The sequence below is a fragment of the Camelus ferus genome, chromosome 18 (genome assembly GCF_009834535.1).
Source record: "Camelus ferus isolate YT-003-E chromosome 18, BCGSAC_Cfer_1.0, whole genome shotgun sequence".
Classification (NCBI taxonomy): Eukaryota; Metazoa; Chordata; class Mammalia; order Artiodactyla; family Camelidae; genus Camelus; species Camelus ferus.
Genome location: NC_045713.1, coordinates 15,508,477 through 15,529,588, shown reverse-complemented (window position 1 = coordinate 15,529,588; position 21,112 = coordinate 15,508,477). Strand labels below are relative to the sequence as shown.

General features: G+C 60.9%; 1 protein-coding gene across 1 annotated transcript; it reads right to left on the bottom strand.

The window, feature by feature from the left end:
• Positions 1-704: 704 nt before the first annotated feature.
• GLIS2 (GLIS family zinc finger 2) lies at positions 705-20,957 on the bottom strand. The gene is given in 8 exon segments (XM_032461117.1): positions 705-3,067; positions 3,069-3,643; positions 4,613-4,731; positions 4,823-4,956; positions 5,038-5,214; positions 5,783-5,955; positions 6,801-7,043; positions 20,744-20,957. Coding segments are annotated over 7 exon segments (1,575 nt in total). The 5' UTR covers positions 6,973-7,043; positions 20,744-20,957; the 3' UTR covers positions 705-2,842.
• Between the last annotated feature and the right edge of the window lie 155 nt (positions 20,958-21,112).

Sequence of the window (21,112 nt, the reverse complement as noted above, 5' to 3'; positions counted from 1 at the left end):
CAGAAGGCAGGCTGCTCTTCCAGCCAGTTGTGGGGCTGTGCGTGCAGGGACGGGGAGGCAGTGATGTCCGCCTCCCTGTTATTGAGCCTTTGACACCCAGCAAAGCCAGGGTGGGCGAAGTTGGTGAAAAGCTGGCCAGCCTATTCCTGCTGACCTGAGGAGAGCTGGCTGCGTTCTGTCACATACAGATGCAGTCACTCCTGCTGTCACAGCACCAGGGCCAGGCCCTCCCTCGGCATCACGGTCCTCAGGTCTGCCCCTGCCCGTCCAGCTGGTGAATGGAGCCCCCCGCCCCAAGCTCTGGAACAGGCTGCCTTTCCCTGAGCTGGGTTTGGCGCTAACATCTCAGTAATCTCGGGGGAGAGCCCCTGGGTGTGGCTGAGGAAGAGAAGCCTTCACCAGCCTCTCTGCATTGAGGCCAGGGAGCTGGCCTCCCCCAGAGCTAAGCTCCTCACCAAAGTCATAGTAGGGAGTGGCAGGTAAGGGCCTGAACCCACAATGTGTTGTCTCAGCACCCACCCCGCTCCTGCCCTTCCCTTCCAGCTCCCAGCAGCAGACAGGTTGTGGCGCCCCCGGGGTCAGGAGGAAACCTCAGAACAGGGCCTCAGTGTTGCACTCTGGGTGGGTGACCCCAGAGCCAGGCACGGGGCAGTGAGAGGTGGTCTCCTGTCTTGTCACCCAGCTCCTGCACATCCAAGACAAACCATGTTGTAACTCACTTTTATTGTTTCTTTATAAACTTCCTCTCACATGGAGGAATATATTGTTATAGTCATTAGCTTATCTCTCTTTTTTTTAAACTCTATGCTAACAGCAATGGAGCCAAGAGGAGGAAAAACATAAGCTACGATAGAAAGGCACTTAGAACCTGTTAAAATACTGATATCCTGGAATGTGCAACAACAAACCGACAACAACACGTACACCGGCCCCTTCGAGCCTGGTCTATCACCGAGTCACATGCTGAGCTAATGTCACCTTCCAGTGCCCTGTTCCTCTGCTCCCTGGGCTCGAGTCTCAAACCCCTCACCCCAACGGGGACTTAAGGCCTGAGGCCCTTAGTTGGGGTGGGGGTGCCTGGGTCCTGGGTGGGGCGTGAAGGAAGGAGACCAGCTCCCTCCAGCTTTTTTCACAGCCCCTTCGAAGGGCAGAGCCAGCACTGCCAGGCCCTGTCAGTGGGCCGGGTCAGGGTGACCCCTCTGGGACAGAAGGGCGGTCCAGGAAAGGTAGGGTCAGCAGAGCTGCTCAGAGGAATGGAGGGGGACCCTGGAACCACAAGGCTGCCAAGGACCCCACTGCTGTTTGACAGCTCCCTTGTTCTGCAGCTGGGGAAACAGAGGGCTTGGTCACTGCAGCCAAGCACAGGGCAGGCCTAGGAGCCAGAGCTCCCTACTGCTGGGCCCACACCTCCCAGGACGCACCAGGCCACCTCCGGGGAGGGAGCAGCAAGGGCTCAGGGTGTGGGTACACACTGCCTCTCCAGGGCCTCTGGGAGAGCCCAGCTCCCTGGGACTGGACAGTGGATGGACTGTGGGTCAGGAACACCAGCATCCTTAGCTCATTCCGGCCCCCTGCACTGGGGGAGCAGGCAGGGTGGGAGCAAAGGGGAGACACCTAGGACAGTCTCAGTCAGAAAAGCCAAAGGAAAAGCCACGTCGCAAGTCCAGGCTCTTGCCTCTGACTTCCCCTTCCCAGGCGGAGGGGCTAGGTCTTCCTGTGACCATCCTTGGCTGCTCTCCCCTGCTCCAGGCTTCAGTCCATGGCCTCCGGAAAGCTCCCCTGCCCAGCACCGGCCTGGAGCTGGTTGTGACTTGGCACCCCTAGAACAGGAGCCATATCCCAGCCTGGGGTGGTCCCCAGCCAGCCTCCCGTCCTGACACCCTGTAGCCACTTGTGCAGGATGGCACTGCCCCAGGCTAGGCCCAGCCCCACCTGTTCCCTGAGCTGGGCGGGCCCTGGGTCCAGGCACCACCTCTTGCCGCTCAAGGCTCCACTCCCCACACTCCCAGGGCTCCCCAAAAGCAGAGGGAGGAGGCCCAGCGGAGAAGCGGCAGGTAAGTGGTCAGCTAGCCCATTACTTTGAGTGTCGGCCAACCCAGAGAAGGAGCCGACCCTCAGGCAGTGTGCTAGCTGCTTCAGCTGGCCAGCAGTGGGGCAGCTGGCAGAGCGGGCCTCCCTCTAGTAGCAGGGAGGCTCCTTGTCATAGGGGTACTGTGGCTTCTTCCTGTGGCTTTGCCAGGGCCTGCGTCTGTCTTGCTTTCCCTCTGGAGGGTGGACCAGAGGGAAAGGGGTCAGGAGCCCCCAGAGCAGGGGCCTGGTGAGGCTAGGCAGTGTGGGGTAGAGCCTTGATGTGGGGGCTCCTTACAGCTCACCATTGAAGGGACAGGAGGGAGCCCACGTTAGCAGGGAAGGCAGGTGCCACCCTGCCACCCTGACTGCTGGGACGTGGCTGGCAGGTAGGCAAGGCAGGGAGGGAGGGTGACCTGCCCAGTTGGCCACTGGATGAGGGAAGCACCAGAGTGGGGGACCAGTGGGACCTAGGGATAAGTGGAGGGCAGGGCGGGGAGGGCCAGAGGTGAACTGACCTCAGCACCCAGGAGCAGAGCTCTCCCTGGCCGGCAGGCCCCGTTCCCCCGGGACACCAGCAGTGACATAGCACCATCCTAGCTGCCCAGCTTGTCGGGGGCTGTGTCTGCCCAGGGGACACAGCCAACCGGGCCCCAGGGCAGGAGGATATTATTGCTATTTCGCAGAAGAAGAGTTTCCGTTCGTCGGGGGTTGTGGGGGTAGGGCTGGGAGCTGCTGGCTGGGCTGCAAGTGGTAGCTGTCCACTGGGATGGGTTCAGTTCACCACGGCTGGTTTGAGCAGCACGGAGCCCGGCGGGATAACCACCCAGCCTGGAGCGAGCGCCTCTGGGCTGCTGGCCGCCGAGTTGACACCCGTGGACAGGTCCAGCACGGTGCCTGGCAACAGGGGGAGTCCGTCGGGACTTGGCCGGGAGCGGCCGCTCTCAGTCCTCTCCAGGGGGGTCTTGTGTCCCTCCATGCCCAGGGCCCTGGCCGGCACCAGCCCCACGCCCCTTCTCCCCCTCAGCCTTGCCGCCAGCGGAGCCAGCGAGGAGGGAGACCACGGGCAGGCCCAGTCCGCCAGCCCCAAAGGGCGAGGGCAGCAGTGGGTTCTTGGCCAGATTGAGGGGCAGGACAGGGCTGGGCAGCCCAGGGCCCATGCCCCCCCCACCCCCACCGCCCCCACCGTTGCCACAGGCCAGGGCGCTGAGGTCAAGGGGGCCAGGGGCCAGGGGCAGCGGCAGGCCGGGCAGGCCAGGGCCTCCGAAGAGGGCAGCAGGGTTGGGGATGATGATCTGGGCCCCGCTGACATAGGGGCTGCCGTCAGGGGCGGGCAGAGGCGGTTTGGGGGGCGGGCGAAGCTGCAGGAGCTCTTGCTGCTCGTGTGACACGAAGTGGCCGTGGGCCTTGATGTGCTTGCGCAGCGAGCTGGGGTCCGTGTAGCGCTTGTGGCAGCCGGGCATCTTGCAGTAGTAGGGCTTGTCCACATAGTGGGTGCGCGTGTGCTTGAAGCGGTCACTGGAGTTAGAGTAGCGCTTGTTGCAGCCCTCGTAGGGGCACACGTAGGGCTTCTCGCCTGCAGGGCAGCGCCGGTGTGAGGAATCTCCTGCCTCCTGGGCCGACGCAGCCCAGTCTCCTGCCCTTACCCACCCACCCGAGAGCCCCCAGGCCCCTCACCCCAGACCGAGATCTCCCTGAGAGCACGGGCAGTCTGATTTGGGAGGCAGTGTCCCCAGCACCTGGTAGGAGCTCTGACTGCAGGTGGGGGCAGCAGGGAATAGCCACTGAGAAGCCAGCCTGGGGCCTGGCTGTGTGTGTGCCCTTGGACTCGGTCCCATGTGTCAGACTGTGATGAGAGAGCCGACTTTGACAGATAATTACATGAAGACCCACTAGGGCACAGCCCACAGTGAGCTCTGCGTGAATGCCGACTGCCCTTGGCCCTGACTCAGCAAAATGGCTCCAGATTTACTAAACGGCTGCTGCTGCTGACCAGGGCTGGCCAGAGCCACGTGAGGCTGTGAGCCTTTGAAGTGTGGCCGGTCCAAACTGAGACGCACTGTGAGTGTAAAACAGACAGCAGGGGGAGATTGCACGCCAGAGTCTGTAGACTTCCTATGAGATGAAGAATTTTCATGTTCTGTTGATGTTTTAATATTAAAATAACATTTCAAATATACTGGGTTCAAGGAAATGTATCATTACCATTCATTTCATCATGTATTTGTTTGTACTTTTTTTCAAAGCCAGTGTTTAGGAAATTTAAAATTAGGTGTACAGCTCTGCCAGCCAGTGCTGGCCCTACTGTGTGCTGGGGTACACAGCACAGCGAGGAGCAAGAGGACATACTGTCTGCAGTCACAGGTGGCATGAGTCAACCATCATTATGAACACAATGCCAGACGTGACACAGGAAGTCAAGTCTGTGCCCTGAGAGTGTGTGTCAAGGGCACAGAGGGAGAGGCTTCCCCAGCAAGGGGCGCTGAGCAGTGGGGTGTGTGCTTTGGCCCACCCTCCAGCCCTACCCTCCAGCTCCGCCCCTCACCTGTATGCGACCGGTTGTGGATCTTCAGGTTCTCCAGGCGGGAGAAGCTCTTGCTGCAGGTGGGGCAGCGGTGCGGCTTCTCGTTGGTGTGCGTGCGGATGTGAATGAGCATCTTGTACCTGCTCCCAGGAGAACATGGGTAAGGCGAGAACAGCTCAGCTCACTGCATACCCGAGCCCCCTCCCTCGCACCCCTCTCGCCCTCCCTCACCTGGCATTGAAGCCGCGGCCGTGGCGGGCGCAGCCCTCCCAGTGGCAGCAGTAGCCGGCATCCTTCTCGGGCTTGACATGGTAGTCGTTGACATGATCCACCAGGTCTTGCAGGAGCTCGAAGGGCTGGTTACACTGCGGGGCCAGGGTGGGTGCTGAACCTTCGTAGGGCCACTCGCCCCGGACCCTGCCTCCCTCTTCCCAGCCCCAACTCACCTTGGCCCAGCGACACACCAGCTGCTTGGGCAGGGGTAGCTCTGGCGAGAGGCACTTGTCCTTGGGGGGAGTGAGGAAGGAGGAAGCAGGCAGGTGCAGGGCACCCCCAGAGCCCAGAGGCAGGAAAAACTGGAAGGAACTGGGGACGCCGTCCAGGTAGCGAAGAGGCTGGAGGTCCTGGGGGAGGGCAGGGGCAAAGCTGGTCAGTGCCCATTGGACCAGGGGACCCAGACACCCCCACACATCCCCCATTTCCTGTGGCAGGTTGAGCTGTGTCCCACAGGAGGATATGTCCCAGCCCCAAACCCTGGTACCTGTGCACGAGACCTTGTACAGAAACAGGGTCTTTGCAGACAAGTAATCAAGTGAAAGGAGGTCAGACTAGATGAGGGGCCCTAAATCCAGTGACTGGTGTCTTCATAAGAGAAAGAGGGAGGTTTGTACACAGACGCACAGGGCAGGAGGCTGTGTGACAGCGAAGGCAGAGGTGGGAGGGATGCCCCTATAAGGCAGGGAACGCCTGGAGCCACCAAAAGCAGGAAGAGGCAAAGAACGATCCCCCTCAGAGCCTTTGAAGGGAGCATGGCCCTGTCAACACCTTGATTTTGGACTCTGGCTTCCAGAATAATACATTTCTATTGTTTTAAGCCACCCGGTTTGTGGTCCTTTGTTATGGAGACCCCAGGAGATGAATACACCTTTCTTCTCTAGGATACATGTCCCCTCCTTACTGCCCCCTCCTTACCGGGCCGGCAGGCACTGCAGGCAGGTCCCCGTTGCCCTGGCGCTCAGGGGACAGCGAGCTGCTACCATTGGGGGACTCCAGCCCAGATGGCGGCGACAAGCTGAGGTCCACCAGAGGGGCTGCTGAAAAGCGTGCCTCTACCTTCTCAGGGAACTTGGGGTTCAGCAGGAAGCCTAGGGGACAGGCATGAGTCAGGGACCCCAGAACCAAGAGTCCTGGGGGGCCACACCCTCCTGCCTGACTCCTCCACTGTGACCCTGGAAGCAGACACCAGCCACGCCATGCTCCCCCTCCCTGGGCCACCCTGGGACCCAAGAATCTGAGCAGAGCCTGTACAACTGGCAGATGTGCCCTGTGCTGTAGTGAGAGCTTGGCCATCGGGGAAGATGGGGACATTTTACAGATGGGAATGGGCTGGCACACAGGGTAACCTGAAGAGGAACTTGAACCCAAGGCCCCTGGCTTCCCGTCACACTGTCAAGAAGGGACCTTTCTAACTTTTCCTGGGCCCCTTTCTGCCTCAGTGCTTCTTTCTGTAACATGAGAGGTTTAGGCTGGGCTGCTTCCAGAGCCTTCCAGCTCAGATGTGGTAGGTCTGGTTCTCAGGGTCCACTGGAGGTGGGGCAGGAGGCCTGAGCCCCGAGCACACCCTGAGAAGTACCTGCTGGGCTCGGTCCCCAGTCTCTAATAGCCTGGCTGACCAGCCGCACTCCCTGGGTCACGGGGCCTTTTGTTACTACCTGTGAATCCCCTGCTGCCCCTTACCAGCTCCTCCAAATCCTCCCAGAGGCCTCACTGAATCCTGGCTCTGCCCTGGCAGCTTCATGAGCTGGGCAAGTCAGTTCCCTCCTCCCGGGGACAGTGGCACCTCCAAAGATAAACTGCTGGAAGGATCCAGAGAGTTTGGGGGCTAAGTGAGGCTGAGAGGGGCTGTGACTATGTCCTGGTGGACATACCTGGGGGACGTTTTTCCTATCTCCAGGGCTCAGAGACCGCTGCCCTGTCCAGGACGCAGTACCTGAGGGCGGGGAGCCTGGGGAGCCCGGAGTGGGGCTGTCGTCCACCAGGCCAAGCTCCCTGTGCAGCGCTCGGTGCCGGACTGCACTCAGTGTTCTCTCCCGCTTCTCTCTCGCCGCCCGGAGCTTGGTGATGCTCAGCTTCAGGTCGAGCGGCTCGTCCAAGGAGTGCATGGTGATGGGGGCTGGGAGTGGGGGTGGCAGCAGGCAGTGAAGGGCTCCCAAGCTGGTATTCAGGCAGGAACCTGGGAGAGGACAGGAGCTGTGCTGTGACACTGTGGCCCCAGCCTCCTCCTCGGGCTGCACCCGTTGAAGCCCACAGGAGCAGAGAGGCCGTGGGTGTGGGGCAGTGTGAAAGTTGTCTCCTGGGTAGACTCTGAGTGGCCCTGGACGCAGGTATCACAGAGAGCCAACCACCGAGCCAGATCTAACTCACCCACTTCCCACGAGACTTTTCTAGGAAGCAAAGTTCATAGAGTCCATTCTGCCATGACCAGAGTTTTAGAAATGCTACCTCAAGTTGCAGAGCTAGGAAGTGGCAGAGCCATCAGAATCAAGGCCAGATCTTCTCCCTGGAATTGACCAGGCAGGTCCCAAAGGTCATTTCTGACCGAATGGGAAGTCATGCCTGGTACACAAGCCTAGGGTGAGCAGGAAGACCCAGAACCAGGCCAGGAGAGCACGAAGTGTCCTCCCAGGTGGCCCTTAGAGTGCCTACTGGGCTGCGCCCTGTGCAAAGCCTGGTCTGGCCCCAAGGGTTGGGTGTACAGAGGTGGCCTTGCCTCCCAGGGGCGGTCCCAGGAGAGGGCTCCACAGACAAGGGGAGCCAGAGGGCTCTGGGCCGCCACCAGGGGGCAGCTGGGGACTGTGGCCCAGCCAGGCCAGCCAGGGAGGTGATCAGCTGTCTGGTGGTTAGTAAAATACAGACATATGTAATTTTTTCACTGGTGATAATATTCTTTTATTCTGAGTGGTGAATTTTCACCACTTTCTTAGAATTTCTCAGTGGTGTAATTTTCTTCACATATAAATGACCCAAGAGTGAGCTCAAATAGTCATTCCAAATTCAGTCTCTTTTTACAGCAATAACCTTCTCACATGCTGGGCAACGGTGTTTCCTTGTGTTTGTTAATTGAGATGTTCACACCCTGAAAATCTATCTGCCAAACAAGCCAACACTACAAGATACTCCCTGTCTTTCCCGGAATCCAGGTTCATCCATCTCCCCAACAAGCTCCATTTCTGCCAAGACACTCCAAGTACACAGGGAACAAAGCAGTCCCCTCCTTCACTTGGGACCCTCTACTTCTGAAGAAACATCTCAAGATCTCAGCACATGGCTGACACTGGAGTCTCTTGAGTCCGGGGAGTGGGCTGCATTATCAGAGCACGAGTGGCTGCACTTGGCCAGGGGACCCAGGTCTGTGACTTGACTTGTCCCTGTTAAACTCCATCAGGTGGGAGCTGACACATCTGTTTCGATTTGCCCACAGGCCACGCATGGGCCAGTGATGCAGAAGGACTGGGACCAGACTGCCACCCTATCCCTTAGGAGCTCTAGTCCCAGGCAGGCAGGTGGGTGACAGTGATGGATAGATCTGGGCCCCCTCCACTCTTCTCTAGCTGAGTAGGAGCTGCCCTCTGCCTGACGACCCCCCCCCCAAGTTATGTCTGTCTGTCTGTGTATCTGCCTGTCCTTCCACCTGTTTATTTTTAGACACAGGCCCAGTCCAACCTCCCTGAAGGTCCTCTGTGCTGGGAGCCTGGAAAGGGAGGAAGGAAGTAAATATTTATGCTGATTAAGAATTCAGGAGCCAGGAAGGGCTGGTGGCCTGGTCCTTCAGCTGGCCTAGGGCCACAGGCCTCCCCACAGCCTCTGCCCCACCTGACCTTCAAGGGCAGGATGGTTTGGGAACTGGGAATTCAGACTAACATAGACTCTTACTGCCCAAGTAACATCCTTTGGCACCTGCCCTCTGCCCTCCCCCTAGGCCAGAGGGGGCCAGGAAGGAGCCATGGGCCACCTTGTTTTGAAGTCCTGCAGGAGACACTGCCTCAGCCCAGAACTAGGGAGGACCCCAAAAAGAGTCTCCCAGGGGTGGGTCCGGGGCCCAAGGTGGGGTGGAGGGAACTCCAGCACCTTCCTTGATCAGCAGGCCCATTCCCCAGAGACCCCACCCCACCACCACTTCTTGCCGCTGGGTTCTGCCCTGGGAATAGGGGTTCATTCTGATGGAAGCCAGAGCCCAGCCAGGAGGCCCAGCCTCCCCACTCCTGGGAAAGGAAGGAGCCCACCCCAAAAGCCCACAGCTCCCAGCACTCTCCCACTCCAGGCTGGCCCCACCCAGATTTTCCTCCTCATGGCGGTCCCACCCCAAGGGGAAGACGCCTATGATCCCCACTCCTGCTCTGACCTTGGCCAACCTTAAAGTGTCCCTGTCAGCCCCCCACCTCCAATCCCTGAGACAGCAGTGGTCAGCTCTGGGCTCTGGCTCTGCTCTTTGTTCCTGGGCTGGGTGAAGTGAAGTGGGGCAGGCCAGAGTCAGGGTCATATTCTCCTGGGCCTTCTGGGCCCAGAGTGGGGACTTGGCCAGGCCTGGAACCCTGGGACTGGCGCTGGGTTCACTTCCGGAAGCGGGCCAACCAGCGATCATCCGATTGATTTGGCGCTCAAGACAACCAGATGGTGGGGAGGTGGACACTCGGTGTCGTCTTCCAGGAAAGGGCAGGAACGCTCCGGAGGGTGACCTGCCTTGCTAAGAGTATAAGCAAGTTTCTTAAGCAGAAAGGAGCCCGTAGTGGGCGGATGCCCACTGGATACTGCGCGGAGTCCCTCCCCCCTGGGAGTCTCAGTTTCCCGCTGGTCGCGATGTGACGCGACGAGCGCCCTGCTCGCTCTCAGGGTCGTGCGGTCCCGGAGCGCGGGGGGCGGGCGGGGAGGCGGCGCCGAGGTGGCCGAGCTGCCGGGCGCCGCTGCTCCAGCTGCGAAAGGAACTAATTAGGGCGGAGGGAGCGGGAGGAAGCGGCGCGGGACGAGAGCGCGCGGGGGCGGCGCGGGGACCACCGGGACGGCGGGGGCGGGGCGGGGTCACCCCGAGGGTGGGCCGCGCTGGCCCTCGGGGGCCGGCCCCCGCCCCGCCGCACCCGCCTGCCGGCCGAGCACAGACAATGGCCGCTATTGTGCGCCCGCCGGCCGCGCGCAGACGGCCCCCAGCTGCAGCGCCCCGGCCCTACCTGGAGGCCTGGCCCACCGCCCCCCAACCCGCCACTCCCAGGAGACCAGCGGGGCGAGCGCGGGGCGGGGCCGGCCCCCTACCGGCCAGCGGGCCGAACCTTCCGGGAAACTGAGGCCCAGAGAAGGCACAGCCTCCGCTAGCGTACTGCGGCGTGGGGTGGAACGCATAGCCGAAAGCGGGGAGTCACCATCCGTTAAACACCTACCATGTGCCAGGCACCGTCTATGAATTCTCTGAACACTCTAAAGCTATTATTGTGAGTGGCTGCGGTTGGTTTCCCTGCCGCACGGATGGGGAAACTGAGGTTCAAGGTCACCAGGCCAATGGGAGCAGGCAGCAATCTGCTCTGGACAAAGACCCTCCTCCTTGGGTAGGAGAGGGCTGCCGGCTGGCCTTGAGCCTGGAGGGGTTCCTGTGTGGCTGGAGGGAGTGGGCTTGGCACACCCCCCTGAGAAGCACTCAAGAGTCTTCTTGGCTGAAACAGGACAGGACCCTCTGTAAGATGAAGGCCCTCTCTGCCCACCCAGTAGCAGCATGGGGCCAGGTGAGGGTAGCCAGTATAGCAGTGTTGTCAGGGCAACAAGAGGCAAACCCCTTATTCCTGGGGTAGTCCTGAAACTAACCTTTGGTCAGTGGTGGCCTGTCTGGCCTAGGATTTGGGGACAAGGGCCCAGGCAGCACCTCTCAAAAGCCCATGTGGTTTTTTTGCTATCGAATGGAAAGCAGAAGCAAGTCCCTGGCCTCCCTTGTGCCCATCTGCTCCCACCTGCTGGGAGGGTACTCTGTGTCCGATACAGGGACCAGTATTGTCAGCATATTGGTCTTACAGGTGGGGAAACAGGGCTGGAGGGGCACAGGCTCAGGTTACACAACTGCGTGGCAAGCTGGGGACTGGAAACTGGTTGAATATCACCACCATGGTACCAACTGCCAGTTGTAGGTAGTCGGACAACGTACCTGTGAAGGCAGGTGCTATTTCATCCCCATTTTACAGGTGTAAAACCTGAAGCTCAGGGAGATTAAGTGGTCTGTCCAGGGTCACACAGCTTGTCTCTGGCTGAGCTGAGTTTCAAGCCCAGGTGAGCATGTTCACCATTAGCCTGTCCTGTGCCCATGGATGTGGGGAGGGGCAGGCAGAGGGGCTGTGGCTTCCCACCCCCTCTCTGCCCAGGGATTTATGGGAGCTAGGTGCAGAGCCTAGGAGGGGCAGCAGGCAGTGAGTGGGCGCTGGAGGGGCCGACTGGGAGGGGGCCCACAGGGAGGCTTGGAGAGCTGAGGGCAGATATGCTGCCAAAGCAAACGGCCCCACAGCCCCGCATTCCTGGGAACCGCTGCGGCTCCCTGCTCTAGCCAAGAGCTCCACCCTTCTCAGCCTCCCAGCCATGGGGGCTGGAGGCAGGGGCAGGCCTCATCTCAGGACCCCCCATTCCTGACCAGGCAGCAGCGCAGGGCTCCAATATGGGTCAGACCACCTGAGTCTCTGCTTGGCTCTGCCACTTCCTGCCCATGTGACTTAGGGCAAGTCACCTCCCAGTCTGAGCCTCATTGTCCTCGTCTCTAAAATAGGATAATAATAGTATGATATGCCCTCCCATTGCATTTTGGGGAGAAATCAAATACAATGATGCACATCCAATGATTACTTGGTATTTTCCATTAGTATGTAATGTTCAGCACCTAGAACAGTACTGGGTACATAGTAGGTGCTTAATCAAACTTGTGAATCAGTTGTCACCATTGCTGAGTCCCCCAGCCTTTGGCCAGTTTGGGGCTGAGGACAGCAGAGTGGGGACTGGCCCTCCTGGCTGTACCCACAGACATACAGTCTCATCAACAACTCGGAGCACCTGTGCTTCAGCTGAGTGTGTAACTAGACAAGCTGGTGCCCCTCAGAGAGCCACAGGCCTCTGCTATCCTGTCGAGTGGCCACAGCTGACTCTAGCCACGTTCCAGAGCCTGACTGCATCAAAGAAAGAGCGCTGGGAGGCCTTGGAGAGCCTCTGAGCAGCCCTGGAAGGAGCAGGCCTCCTCCCAGGACCCAGCGGAGAGGCTTATCCTGAGGCCTCAGCTCAAGCAGGTCCCAGGAGAGGGGCCAGTGCAAGCAGCACTTCCTGAAAGAGTGAGGGGTTCGCCTTCCCTGGGAACCTCTCCCTTGGAAAGCAGACCCCTCCCCTACCCCAAGATGGGTGTTCAGCCAGCACCAGGGGCCTCCCCCAGATCTCCTGGAGTGCAGACCCTGCCCAGGTGAGAGCGCAGGGGCCCCCAGGTGACCCAGCCAGGGCTGAGCTCTCTGCTTTCAGCCATGGGGGTCTCGGGAAAGCTCCCAGCTGGGCAGCACCTAAGCAGGAGTGCGTGCCAGGAATCCTCACTTGGGCATGTTTAGAGAGAGCTACCCAGAGTCAGGCTACCAGGTCCCCATGGATAAGGTGCCAGCTCACAGCGTGGAGATTCGGGGTATCCCGCAGGGCAAGCTGGCCTGGCACCCAGCACACAGGAGGTGCCAGCAACTGGTAGCCCTGAGGATTCTTGTTCCTGGCCCTGGGCTAGGGGTGCCCCACATAAGAACTCTGCCTGCCAAGGTCACCCAGATAATTCAGGCAGCACTGAAGGTGGAAGGAAAGCAGCTGGCTCCCTCATGCCCCTCACAGGCTTCCCGGGAGCTACATTTCCTTCCCTGATGCCAGCAGAGTGACTCTAGGCTGGGGGCACGGTGGTGGGGGTGGGAGGCTCACACATGGGCCAAGCCCAGACATGTGGACTTACACAGGCATGAGCACCTGTCCAGCTCAGGGGCCAGCCTGGCACAGAGGCCTCCCTGGCCTGGTGGCTCCAGGCCCATCAAAGCGGCCCCCACCCCCTGCTGCCTGCCTGCAGCCACCTTTGCACAACTATGTCTGGTATTTTCCTGTCTGCCCAGCTTCGGGGGGAGGTGGTGCGTGGGGCTACGAGCACTGCCTGCACCTGGGCCTCAGCCAGAGGCGAGCCCGCCAAGTAGCCCCCACGGCCAGCTGGGTGGCGGGCAGGGAGGGAAGGGCTGGGCCCAGGCCGCCCAAATCCCTGGGAGGGGCCAGCACCAGGGGAGCCAGACAGGGGTACACACCCAGCTAGGCTTAGGCACAGGCAGCTCAGGCCCTGCCAGGCAGCACTGCCACCCGCAGTGGGCGGGCAGGGCTGGGAACTCTGCCCGAGCTCTCTAGGGCATTGGCCAGTGTCCCACAGGACATGGATGGGCACCCAAGGCACCCCCAGACATACAGGCATATGCATATGTGCCACATCTATGCACACACACGGCACACATAGGACACGACAGGTAAGCAGCATCAGGGTCCCGGACCGAGGAGTCTCGGCTTATGGGTGGGAGTGGGGATGAGACCTGGTCTCCACAGAGAAGTAAACACTGGGCTTTCCACACTGAGCCTGGCTGCTGGACTGCAGGATGACCCTAGGAGTACCTCCCGAGTCCTGGGGACCCCTGCTCATGGCCCACCTCTCCCACCGCCCCAGGACAGGGACCCAGCCCACTGTGGACAGTACCTGCCAACTCAGAGAGCAGGAGGTGGGCCAGGCGGGCTCTGGACTTTGGTCCTTCCTTCCACCTCATTTACCAACCGCTCAGTTATGCATTCCAACACCAGGCCCTCTGCTGTGTTCTGGGGGGCCCAGACTTCCCGGAGGTGATCAGTGTCAAAAGTGGGCTGCTCCTATGGCGGGGCCGGGGGGGATAGATCCAAGTTGGCCCTGTGGACATGAGGTGAAGCTTTGGGGAAGAGGGAGCATCAGGCCCTCACAAGTTCTGCGGGCCAGGAATGGCCAGCACGCCTCCCACGCGCCATCTCCATTCATCCTCCCGACCCTGTGAATTAGGTGCTGTTTCCCGCCCTCTTCCAGGTGGGGAAACCAAGGCCTAGAGAGGTTCAGTTACCTGCCAAGGTCACAGAGCTTATAAATAGCACAGCTTGGATTCACCTCTAGGCTCCAAAGCCCACATTCTTTCTGTGCCCAACAGTGCAGAGGCGTGGGGGTGTGGCCCCAACTGACCCACAACAAACCTGCCTATATTCAGTAGAGAAGGAGACTGGGCCAGGACCTGGAGGTCATTGGGGAGCTATGGAGTGCTCTATACAGAAGAACGCCATCTTCCTTTCTAGCTCAGTCTCTTGTCCTGAGGCTATCCCCTTCAGGATCTCCTTTCTCAGGATTCCCTGCCTCCTGCCAGCCTAATTGATGTGCACCTCTTGGGTGCCAGCTCCTACCTCACTACCTCCAATGGCTCTGTATTCTCCTCTGGCTGCCACTCCTGTCCCATCCCCTCCTCCAGAAAGTCTTCCCTGATTCAACCTCTCTGGCCCTTGCCTCCTGCAGCTGTACATGGGCTGTTCTTCCAGGTAGCTGAGAGATGAGCAGAAGACCTGCCTCTGCCCCCCACTGCTGAGGGCAGCCTCCTTAGCCCTGCAGTGGCCCTGTGCTGCCTGCCACACTCTCCCTGGGTCCAAGTCCTGGCTAATGCATTACTAACACCACAATGTCACCAGCTCTTGAGCATGCCTGAGGTGCCCTGCCCTGCGCACAGAGCATCACATGCACTGCCCCCTGCCCCCGACATTCAGAGCTCTTTCCAAGAAGTGAGGCCTAGAGCAGGCAGGGATATTTCTGGGGCCTCAGAGTAGACCGCTGCCCCATTTCCCAGGGCCCCACACTGAGCCCACTTCTCCCATCAGAATGAACTGGGCAGCGACGGGAAGTGCTGGGGACTCAGAGCCAGATAACCAGGCCTGCTCTGATTTGCTGTGGGCAAGACTCTGGTTTTCCCCCAACTGTAAAAGGAGGGGGCTGGCCTAGTATAGGATCAGAGCTTGAACATCCAAACCACTCCCCTAATGGCACCATCACACCTGCCTTTCACTTTTCCTGAAAACTTGGTATTCAGTGAATGTTTGTTGAGTGAGTGAGTGATCCACTGGTGGTACCCACCATCCAGGTGAGGTGGTGGTGGGGGGCTTAAGGCCCAAAGAGGTAAGTGGCTTGCCCGAGATGCAGGGCCTGAGCCCTGACACAGATGCTTCCTGCCTGGGGCAAGGGACCCAGGGGGAGACCTGGACAGTGAGGGTGAGGCGGTCAGCATCACCATGGCCAGCGGGATGACCAGAAGGGCCAAGTTCCTCCACTTTCATCTTCTGCCACTCCTACCCAGCCCTGGCACAGAGCCGGCCCAGAACAGCTAGTCAAGACCAGGCCCAGCAGGGGCTCCGGCACAAACTCGGGACTCCACCCTCACGCCCTCTTCCCAGCCACCCCTGTCTCTCCCCTGCTCTTCCAATCCTGGCAGCAAAGCAAGTCCAGAAGCCAGGGCAGCCTCTAAACCCAAAGGAAACACCCACTGGGAAGGGCCCTGCCAAGCCTGGCCTCTTCCAGGCCCTTGGGGCCCAGGGCCCACAGGACCATGCAGGGTGTCACTAGGAGGGGGTGGTGTTGGGGGCCTGGCTGGAGGAGGGTGGGGCTGGCAGGCAGCCAGCCAGCAGCACTGGAGTGGGGGGGGTTACTTTAGAACAGGCAGCACAATGGAGGGCCCCACAGCCTTGGGGGGAGGGGGACATCACAGCTCTGGGTCAGTCAGCCTGGAAGTGTGGTGATGGGGATTGTAGGGGGTAGGGTCTGGACACAGGAAGGAGTGGCCCTGAGGAGAAATGGCCCAAGCAGGCTGGGACTTGCCAGCCAGACCCAGGTGGACGATGAGGGGAAGGGAGGGAGGCTTCCTCCGGACACAGCTGCCCCCATGTCAGGCCCATGCAGAGGACGGGGGGCAGCGGTGAAGCTGGGAGGACTCCCAGGCTAAACTGACACTTTTCAGGGGTCAGGGCCAGACAGCCCTAGGCTCTGGTCCCCCTCTGTCCCTCCCTGACCCCAAATGACATTGGGCCAAGCCCTGAACTCTCTGAGCTTCAGTCACCAGGCCCCCACCTCCTTACCCCCAGGTCCCAGTGGGGTGCTAGCCTGCAAGTGTTAGAGCCCTGGAGGCTCCCAGGGCTGACCAGGCAGCTCAGCAGTCTCCTGGGGCCTCAGCGGGCTCCCACCTCCCTTGGCCAAGACCAGAGGAGGGCCAGGGGCTGGGTCTGAACCCTTCCCCAGACAACCATCTGCCACAGCAACAGTACGTGTGCATGTGCAGGTCACGCTTGTGCATGTCGGGCCCTCCCTATGGTGGGTACTACCTGGCCTCTCCTTCAGGGAAGACAAAGGACCTAAGGAAGCCTCAGCCTCCCCCCAGTTACAGCGCTGCAAGAGCCTCAGGCCCAGCTGCCCATCCCCCCCAGGGGCATCTGGAGCAGATGGGAAGTCCTCTCCCACTGGAATCACCAACCATCTCTGTGCCCCCCAGGCCCCTCCCATCCCGGCTACCAGTTAACCAGACCCTCTGTCCCATCTGAGGAGGGGAGAGGGAGTAGAGAGCCAGAGCTCCCTGCTCTTCAAGATGCCCAGAGCCAGGATCTCTATCCTGCCCAGCTGGAGGAGCTTGAAGAGACACAGCCCAACCAGGACGCAGGTCTGACCTCTGGGGTTCCCTGGGAGTAGACTGTGTGGAGTTTCTCAGAGTTCCCCTGGAAGGGTTCCACAGCCCCAGAGCTGGACTGGGAAAGAGAGCTGGGGATCCATGCACAGCTGGGCCAGGCCTTGGTGCCCCGCTGGAGAAACCTGGAGCTGAGGCTGGGAGGATCAGTGCCAGGGAAAGGATGGAGGCTCGGGGCCCAGGGCATGCAGCTGCTCGGGCCAGCTGGGGCTCCCCTCAAGAGCAGGCTCCCTCCTGATGCCAGGCTGAGAAATTGGCCACGAGACCTCACCCCCACCCTCCCTAGCCATAGCAGAGCCAGGAACTCAGGCCCAGATGCCCGTTGGCCCTTTTCCATCCTGAGCCTCAGTTTCCTCATTTGTCAAATAGGGATCAAGGGGTCTCTCTCATAAGGCTGATATAGCAAGTGACAGATGACAGATGTCAGTGCCTGCACGGCCATCGGAAGGCATCCTGTTGATTTTCTCAGGCAGTTGTTAGAGGCGTTCCTCCTGTGCCGCTCTGTCCCCTGACCCACTTTACCTCCCCTGCTCCCACGCCCTGGGGACCTAAGCTGGCATTTGTATGAGTTGGAGAGACAGCAGGGATTTACAGGGTGAAGTTGGAGCCTGGAGAGAAATCTGGGTCTACCCCAGATTGTGCCCCTGGATAAGACACTCCCCATCCCTCACCCCCTCAACAAGTCCTTTCCTGTCCAGGCGTCAGAGTCACCCCAACCCCAGCTGATCAGCAAAGCACTAGAGGTCCTGGTTGAAAGTGCAGAATCCCTGCCCCCAGGGTGGGGCTGAGGCACACGTGTCCCAAGGGCTTTGCAAAAGCTGTGGTCTTCCACACCCAGAGCTGGCAGAAGGCTAAGTATGCCATCCCTGCCTGGCCCCAGCATTCTCAGAGGGCTGAACCCTGACTCGTGTCTGGGCTATGGCCCATCTCTAGGACCCTTTCAGAAGCCCTGGGAGGTTGGGTGGGGGAGAGTCACCTCTTCTGGCTGGCCCCAAAGTCCCTCCTCACCAGCCAGGGATGCCCCCTATCTCTGAGAAGGGTGCTTATCTGGATGAAGAGAGGACCACCCAGTACCTTCCAGGGGTCACCCCTCTGGCCTCAGTCATCTGTATGAAACGTAAAATGACAATAACTCTGAATAGAGGAAGGCTTCTATACAGCCTCAGAAAAGGCAGACTCCCCTACCCCCACTCCATACCACCCAGCTCAAGGCCTCTCCACCGCAGTCCGAACCAAATTTCCCACAATTTCAGGGGCGCTTCAGCCTCCCCTGAGACACAGGACCCTGGGGCGGCATCCTGCACTTGAGGAGAGAGCCAGGAGCAGCCATCTCCCTGCATCCCCAGCGTGCCTCCCAGATCCAGGGGACCCCACCCCAAATGCCTCACAAAGAGCTCAACTGCACGCCCCAGTCCCACATCTGGTCCCTCAGCCACAGCTGTCGCCACCCTCCCTCATCCTGGGATTGCCCCAAACTCTGCCTGGCACTGTCCCCGCCCCCTCGCCTAAGTGGGAAATTCGGATTCCAGTCGGGGTAGATGGAAATGCACATGGGAAAATGTTGTCAGGAAAACACATTCTTCCTTCTATACCGCAGCTCAGACCCTGGGAGGATCAGGTGGCAGATGACACTCCCATGGCCTGGGCCAAGGCCAGGCCAGGCAAGGAAGGCAGAAGGGAGCGAGGGCAGCAAGGTGGGGCTGAGAGGGGTCCAGGCCCCCTGACAAGCCCCAAGGAGGGACCCCGGCAGAGCTTTGTCTTCCCACAGGCCAGTTTGCCCTGTCGGCCTCCCTGGGCACTCCCAGCAAGGACGAGAGCCCAGGCAGGAGAAGACATCACTGTGGCTACCCATCTGCAGCTGGGCTTTTTAGAAACAACAAAAGCTTTGGGGGTACTCAGTTCACATGATTGTTTAAAATGAGGTTTTTGGATGTCTGTGGCATCTAGTTATTCATACTGGCTACACCCACAGATAATTGAAAGTTGTCTTTTGTTGGCCTTAGCCCCCTCTCAGCACCCACACCCCCCTCCTCAGCCTTCTCATGGACTCTGCAGTTCAGGAAGCTCACCCTGTCTGAACTGTTGACTTTACAGATGAGGAAACTGAGACCCAGAAAGGGGAGGATCCTGATCCAAGGATCTTTGGGAGTTGGTGGTGGCACAGCCAAAAGTCAAATCCAGGACATCAGACTCCCAGGCCTGGGGCTTTCCCCACTCACCCTCCAGGCTGTGGCCCATCTCCAGCGAATCCCCCAAAGCCACTGACCCCAAAATCAGTGGTGCCTGGAAGTGGGGTGACTCACTGTCTGGCTTCCTGGGGCACCTCCTCCCCATCAGTGAGGGAGGAACTGGCAGGTGTCCCTGTGTAGAGAGCCAAAAGCAGGGAGAATCCCCCCAGAGGTCCTGCACTAGGGTCACTCAGGGGCCAAGGAGCCCCAGCTGGAGGGATTTAACATCAAAGGTCAAAGGTCACAGACAGGGAAGGGCGGGCAGGCTTGGGGGTCAGAGGGTCAGCTCTAATGGCAGCTCCGGAAAGGAGGGGGAGGGGAAGGAGCTAAGGAAAACAGGGCTGCTTCCAAGGGGTCCTCAACCCCCGTAAATGGTGCCCAAGCTCCTGGCACTGCCTCCTGCTTGGCTGGCTGCAGATGGGGCTAAACCAAGCTGGGCTGGGCTGTGAAATGGGCTGGTGCTCAGAAAGGGGTGTCCTGGGAGGGGCCCCCAGGTGCAGCCCCTCCCCTAGTGCGGGCCAGGCCAGCTGGGAGGCCCAGCCTGGGCCCACAAGGGAGAAGGAGGAGCAGAGGGGAGGCTCTGAGGTTCTGGAGAAGGATGTGTGGGCTGGGCTGGAACAGCTGTGGCACTGTGGCACTGGTGCGGGAATTGGGGAGGGCTGGGCGGGTGGGCACAGTTTCCCTTTCCCTAAACCTGGGGGCTGAGGAAGGCCCTGGGCAGCAGAATGTCTTCCTGTCTTCCCTAGCTGCTGGCTAAGCCCCACCTTCCCTCCAGGATGCCAGAACCAGGCATGTAGGACCCTCAGATGGCTGCCTCCAAGGACCACAGCTCAGGCCCTGTCCCTGGCCCAGACCAAGAACCACGGGAGCCCAGGCCTTGGCCAGGTCCCCAGCTGGCCTGGCTGCCCCCTCAGTGTCAAGCGTTCCCTTCAGAGCCAAGATCCTGGGCTATGATGGCTGGGGGCCCAGGGCTCCTCCCAGGATCCCTTCCCGCTTCCCAGGCCCCAGGGCAGGGCTGGGCAGCTCCCTGCAACCATCATTGCCCAGGGTGGCCGGCCAAGCGGGCCCTCCTGGACAGGCAGACAGGCGGTGTGCTGCCCTGCTGTGGCCTGAGTACCCGGCTGGGTAGGGCAGTGTGCCAGGGCCTCCAGGTGCCAGCCTGGATTCCAGCCCCTTCCCAGGGGGCCTGCTGGGAAGCAGAACGCAGGCATCTCCCTCCTTTGGGATGCACCTGCCTCGCCCCCTCCTCCTGCCCCCTCCAGATCCTCCCCTAGGCGGGTTCCCCTGTCCTTGCCACTCTGTCAGGCCCTTCTGCTTGCACCCAGAGAGCAGGGGAGGAACAAGTGCTGGACAGGACGCCAGCTCCCAGTCCTGACCCCCAGGGACGCCTCCCTCCCCTGGCCCAAGGAAGGCCGGGGCTAGCCAGGGGCAGCAAGGGGAGACTTCGCCGCACCAGGGAGGAGACACCTTTCAACCCTCGTCCGAGAAACAGCCCCGCGTGGGAAGAGCTGGCTGCCCGGCTGCCCCAGACAACTTCGTGCCCAGGCTCCGGGGGGCCCCCCTCTCACCCCACAGCGCACCCCCACGGCGGTCGCCCAACTTCCCCGCCGAAGTTTGCTCCCGCCCGTGGCCCGGCCGCGGCTCGGCCGGCCTCCGGACGGAGGGAGGGAAGGAGGGAGGAGAAAGACAGAGACGGAGGGACAGGGCTGGGGAGCCGGCGAGGGAGGGAGCGCGCGAGCCAGCGAGCGAGGGAGCGAGCGCAGGGGCCCCGGCGAGGGCTCACAATAGCCCGAGGCGAGGCGCTGACGCGGGAGAGGGAGGCGACCCTCAGGTCCCGCAGTCCCCGAGCGACAGGCCAGCCCCCCCCCCCGCCGGTCCCCGTCCCCACGGCGCGACGCCCGGGGGCTTCCTACCTCGGCGGCGGGGGCGGTCGGGCTCCCGGCTGCGGGCTCCGGCGGTCAGGGGGCGGCGGGGGAGCGAGCAGGGGAGGGGGCCGGGCGGGCGGGGGCCAGGGAGCTAGGCTTACGGGGCGCGGGCTCCCCTGGCACGGCCGCCCGGCTCCCGGCCGCTCCGCCACATCTGCAGCTCCGGCAGGGAAGGTGGCCGCGGCGGCCGGGCCGTGCGGGGATGTCTTAGAGAGGGAGGGAGGAGGGAGGAGGGAGGCGGCGGGAGGAGGGACCGGCGGGCCGCGGAGGAGGGGGAGGAGGAGGGGCGCGGGGGGCGGCCTCCCTCCCGCCTCCCTCCCCTGCTGCTTCCCTCCCTCCCGCCCTCCCAGCAAACCC